The sequence below is a fragment of the Aegilops tauschii genome, chromosome 5 (genome assembly GCF_002575655.3).
Source record: "Aegilops tauschii subsp. strangulata cultivar AL8/78 chromosome 5, Aet v6.0, whole genome shotgun sequence".
NCBI lineage: Eukaryota > Viridiplantae > Streptophyta > Magnoliopsida > Poales > Poaceae > Aegilops > Aegilops tauschii.
In genome coordinates, this window is record NC_053039.3 from 50,891,676 (window position 1) to 50,897,162 (window position 5,487).

General features: G+C 56.5%; 1 protein-coding gene and 1 non-coding gene across 2 annotated transcripts; both read left to right on the forward strand.

Moving 5' to 3' along the window:
- The first annotated feature begins 2,564 nt into the window (after positions 1–2,564).
- On the forward strand, positions 2,565–3,252 carry LOC109781905 (uncharacterized). The gene is made up of 2 exons (XR_012183596.1): positions 2,565–2,828; positions 2,950–3,252. It is a non-coding gene; the product is annotated as an uncharacterized protein (transcript).
- A 1,151-nt stretch (positions 3,253–4,403) lies between these two features.
- On the forward strand, positions 4,404–4,922 carry LOC109781910 (uncharacterized). The gene has a single exon (XM_020340496.1). It carries the CDS (start codon positions 4,404–4,406, stop codon positions 4,920–4,922), a length of 519 nt encoding a protein of 172 aa, XP_020196085.1.
- Positions 4,923–5,487: the final 565 nt, after the last annotated feature.

Below are 5,487 nucleotides of genomic sequence, written 5' to 3' on the forward strand. Positions count from 1 at the left end.
CGCCACTGCGGCGATCATGTTCTCCAACGGGTTGGCATAATGACCCGGCGGTATCGGCACGTACTGAGGCGGGGTAATGTTCACACGGGGAGGCCCCATCACTTGCGGCTGAATCGGCGTTCCAGCCCCGGGTGCCGTGATCTCTGGCGGGTTACTGGGCCCTGCACGAGGCGTATTGAAGAGGTTTCGAGGGTCGTAAACCGGAGGGAGTCGAGATTGAGCCTTCTGATGCCTCCTTCTCATGATCTCATTGGATGCATTCTGATCCATCATGAGCCGGAAGGATTGCGCCTGAATCAGCTGAGCCTGGGCGTCGAGAGCCGCCCGCTCCGCAGCCATCCTGATCCCTTCCGCTGCCAGATCTTCCTTGGCTCTTGCGATGTCCAGCCTTAACCGTGCCACCTCCGCATCATGTTCAGCTTGATCCGCTGGGGCGACCGTAGCGGTTAACAGGGCCGTCATCTTGTCTGTGAGATCCATCAGCACCTGAGCCGACGAGTGCACAGGGCCTCCTGCCCCGGTGGCGGAGTTTTGAACAGGTTGTGCGCCGGCCATGAAGATTCCAACCCGGCTCGGCGGTTCAAAGGGGTCCGGAATACTGTCGCCATCGGAACAACCCCTGAGCCTGCCATCTTGAATTTGATATAACGAGTTGGTCTCATCCGTGGACGACTCGCCGTTAGAGCGAGCGGCCGTCTCATCGTCAGATCCAGATCCTTCCGAGCGTTCTCCATGGATGCATCCCACAAAAGCACGTTTCAAGGCAGGCAGAGTCCGGGCGGGTCTCGCACGCTGAGCCGTCTCGATGAGGTCGGCGCAGAGGTCCGGCTCAGGGCCCGGCTCACCAATCTTGCCAATGAAAACGTGGATTCTGTCGAAGGGGACCCAGCACCCGTACTCGATTGAGCCGGCATCGGGGCCCAGTTTGCATCGTCGATGTAGAGCTTGCCGCGACGACTCTTGGTCATCCGGCCTACAGCGTATCCCTTGAGCCCTTCGAAGCTGCCCTTCAAGAACTCAAATCCACCGTGCGCCAGCCCCACGGTGGGCGCCAACTGTCGTGGAATTGTCACGGCAGATGTCCTCGTGCAAGGACTTAGTCGTGGAGCCATCGCAGCTAGGAAGCTTAAAGGGGTTAAGCGGGTCAAAGGACACGAGAATTATACTGGTTCGGCCCCTTACGGTGAAGGTAAAAGCCTACTCCAGTTGAGGTGGAATTACTTAGGGTTTCGATGACCAGGGAGCTTAACCGCTATGCCTGGCTATCGATCTGATGTTGCCTGTTCTCAACCGCCGCCGGATCGTCTCTTTATATAGAGAGGTTGACGCCCAGCGGCTCTCAGAGTCCCAGCCGGCTTATAACAGCATCCGGCTCGGACTCTTAACTATTCTTGCCTTACACTACAAGTCTTGCCATAATGGCAGTTTATCACTACGGGCCTTAAGCCACCTCCGGGTCTTAAGCCCATTACTGAACCGCCATCCTCAAGCTTGGTACCGGGCTTCACATGATGATCATTATGACGTAACCCGGCCCCTTCTGGGCGGGTGACTCCAATGGTTATATCCTCAACAGGTGGGAATGCGCGTGGGCGCGGGAGAGGGGTTTTTGGTGGGCCGGGACAGTCAGAAGCTGGTGGGACAACGGTCCGAACGCCTGCAAAGCCCCCCAGTTTGTTTTCCAAATTGCGGGAAAAGGACATCTGAACCGTTGGACGGACCGATACAAACCTGCGTTAGATGACAAAACACGTCCAAACCGCATGGTCTAAATATTTACGAGTGGTTTGAAGGTCGGTGTTGGAGATACCCTAAGCTACTTTAGAAGAAGGGGGAAGAAATGTGACAAGACAAGTACTAAAGAAGTGGCAGCAACGCAAATACCATGCAGCAGCAAAGAAGGCACAAGCTGATACACGAACTCTCTTCTTCCTCTCTGATTCTTGTGCTTTTTCTTGAGGCTGTGCAGAATTCTCCCTTACCCGAGTAATAGAGCGTGTGGTGTCATTGGGGTGACCCTCTCCTGTGATTATAGTCTTGTTCATACTAGTTCATAGTACTCTTTGGCAATAATTTCTTCTACACATATGGATGCCACCTAAGGAATTTACTTGCGGACTCTCTCCCCAGCCAATGTCCCATTACTCCGCCTCATGAATGTCAGGTGGCCCCCCTTCCTTCCCAATTACTCGTAAAATTAAATCGTAGATGTAACAATAATTGTCAGTAATTGTTAACAATAATTTCGTAAAATTAGATCGCAGTAGATGTAACAATAATTGTCAGTTTACAGACAAGTAAGCAGAGGCCTGACAAGACAAGAGCGACGACGTGGGGCCTTGTTGACAAACCTGAGAAAAATGGAGAAGAGAATCTTCTCTTCCTGCACGCGGCATGCAAGACGACGACGTGCCGGAGACTCTTCGTCGGTCGTCGACCGACTATTCGACTGCATGTCTTCTCGCCGGTCAAAGCTGTCACCACTCATCAGCCTTGACTAACCGTAGAAATTTGGTCATACCAAGATATATGCAAGGTTAATAGATCTCCTCTCTCGACCAGACGGACGGTCTATAAATACATATACGGGCCTTCTTCAAGCAGCAAGCATCACAGCAGGACGTAGTACAAAGCTAGCTGCCTCTCATCAGTCATCAACATGGCCCTCCAAGCTCCAATCATCAACATGGCGTCCCTGGGTAGCAGAGCTGCCGGCCGTCGTCGTCCCACGGTGCTCCAGCAGATCGCTCTCTTCGTCGTTATCGCGGCGGTCATCATGAACAGCTCCGTCTGCGTTGGAGCCGCCGGCCACGACGCCGCTGTAGTAGGTAAGTCGACAGTGTCTAGTTAATTCCCTTCAAAATGTGTTCCTTCATTTCCTCAACATTTCTACAATTGGTTAACTAGTTACGATGCCCTGCTGAATAACGTTCATGGTTTCCCGTCCAGGCACAGACCCTAACCACCCTGCTTTCCCGTCGCCGCCTGGTAAACCCTACACCGGCGGCCGTGGGTGCCGCACAATTTACGGATGTCGTGATGTACCACCGGCGGGTGGCCAGCCCTAGTTACACCCGCGCACCGACCAATCTGTCAAAATAATGCAAGGATCGATCGACATATGTAGCTGAACGGCGACCTAGATGCATATATACTATATGCATGCGTGCCTCTTATACACGAGCAATACCGTCTCGTGATGTACTCGTACCTACTTAGACTCGAATAAAACTGGATTATTGCGTGTCTGGATTTTGATGTGAATCCGTATGGTCAATTTTTGTGAAGATAAAATTATGTTTGGTAAGGAATTTACACACATGTATCGCTGGATAGTGAATAAATTCAATTTGTGATAAAGTCAGGTACTCAATTTGCACGTGCTCGCCTCATCCCCACATTTGACGCACGTTTGTGGATCAAACGATTTCCCACCAGCCGCGGCCCGCGAGTGCTCGCCTTGTGCCTCGGTCATGCTGCCCATGGATCAAACAGGGGTAGTGTCGCAGTGAGCTAGGACCACTGCCTCCTCTTCCGGCGAGGGACTGGACCGCCGCCTACTCCCGTGATCGACGGTCTTGGAGCACAACATGCACTCCTGGCTCGGTAACCATGGACTCATCTCCCAATCGGAAGTGGATATACAAATCTAATACCTGCGTTTAAATCCTCATGGGGACTAATTTAGGTTCTTACTTATTCTTGAGATCCAGGCTTTTCTGGTGTTGGAAAACGGCTAGTGCGGACTCAGCCCATGCCGTGCCGCCCACGCGCCCCACGCGGTGATCGTGCCCTCCTCCGCTCCTGGCGCAGCTCAGCGCACGGCTCTCCTGGAGACTAGCTCCATTCTGTTGTAACAGATCGCTGCGCACTCATGTGCTCTGTATGTGTATATAAGGCCGTGCCTTCCATTGTAATAAACATCCAGCGATTCATATCATTCTTCTTGGCACCAGAGCCTTCTTTCCTTCCTGTATCCCATGGCTGGTTCCCATGCCTCCGACGAGAGCTCCGACGCCGGCGAACAGCCTAGCACCGGCGTCAGCGCTGGCAGCCCAACCCTCCCTAGCGCCAGTGCACCACTACCCACCGCTTCCGCACCTCTCCTCGTCCTGAGCGCTCCCCCGGCCACGACTCCTCTGCACCTCACCGTTGCGCCGCTGGGCTCGGCGTCTGTCGATGCTGGCGCCTCCTCCACGGTGCCGCCTCCTTCGATCCACGCCATCAACGTCGGCACCCACATCGACTTCAAGCTGGACGCCGTCTGCGGCAACTACTCCAAGTGGAGGCGCATCATATCCTTCATCCTCCGCAAATCGGGTGTGGAGAGTCACGTCCTCGTCAACCTCGACCTGCGCACCCAGACCGCGCAATGGCGCCATGACGACCTCTAGATTCTTCTCATGATCTACGGTACGATCACAGATGAACTTTACGATGTCATTTCCGCCCAAGATTCCACTGCATACCATGCATGGTTCCTCCTCAACGCCTTCTTCCGTGATAACCTCGCGGGCCGAGCCATCCACGTCGGCGCCGAGTTCCGCGCCACGGTCCAGGGCGACATGAAGATCGCCGAGTACTGCAGGCGCCTCAAGGCGCTCGCGGACTCCCTCGACGACCTCGATGAGCACGTCACTGACAAAACCCTCACCCTCCAGCTCATCCGTGGACTCACTCCCCAGTTCGGCGTGATGGCATCCCTGCTCCCGATGCAGGTGCCCTTCCCCACCTTCGTTCAGGCCCGCTCCCGGCTGATGCCGGAGGAAATCAGCCTGGATGTGCGTGCTCGTGCGGAGGGGGGCCACCGCTCTCCTCGCCACCCATGGCGGCTCGTCTGGCTCCGGCAGCTCCAGTGGGGGTGGCGGCGGCTCTGCGTCAACTGGCGGCACCATCCAGCGTCAGCCCGATCGTTCCTCTGACCGCGGCGGGCGTGGCCGCTTTCGTGGCCGCGGTGGACGCGGGCGCGGCCCTGGCGGCCGCGGTCAGAGGAGCGATCGGGCTGACGCTGGATGGTGCCGCTAGTTGACGCAGAGCCGCCGCCACCCCCACTGGAGCTGCCGGAGCCAGACGAGCCGCCGTGGGTGGCGACTGAAGCGGCCGCGGGTCTGCACCACCACCCACCCCTCCGTCCCAGCAGCCCTGGATGGGCTATTTCGCTCCGTGGGGCGCCCCCTTTCCGCCAGCCGGCCGCGCCCCGTGGGTTCCCCCGAACGCTGCGGGTGTGCTCGGCCCACGTCCCGGGGTGCTGCACCACGCCTACCCCATGATCTACGGCGCTCCGCCGCCACTGTACGGCGCCCCAGCGCCGACGTACGGCGCCCCACCTCCACCGCCTTCATGGGACAATGCCCACATGCTCAACGCCGCCATGACCAACATGTCGCTCCAGGCGCCGCGGGCTGGCGAGTGGTACCTCGACACCGGTGCATCAAGCCACATCACCAACGACGCAGGTAACTTGAGCTCGTCTTGTTTTTCTTCAAA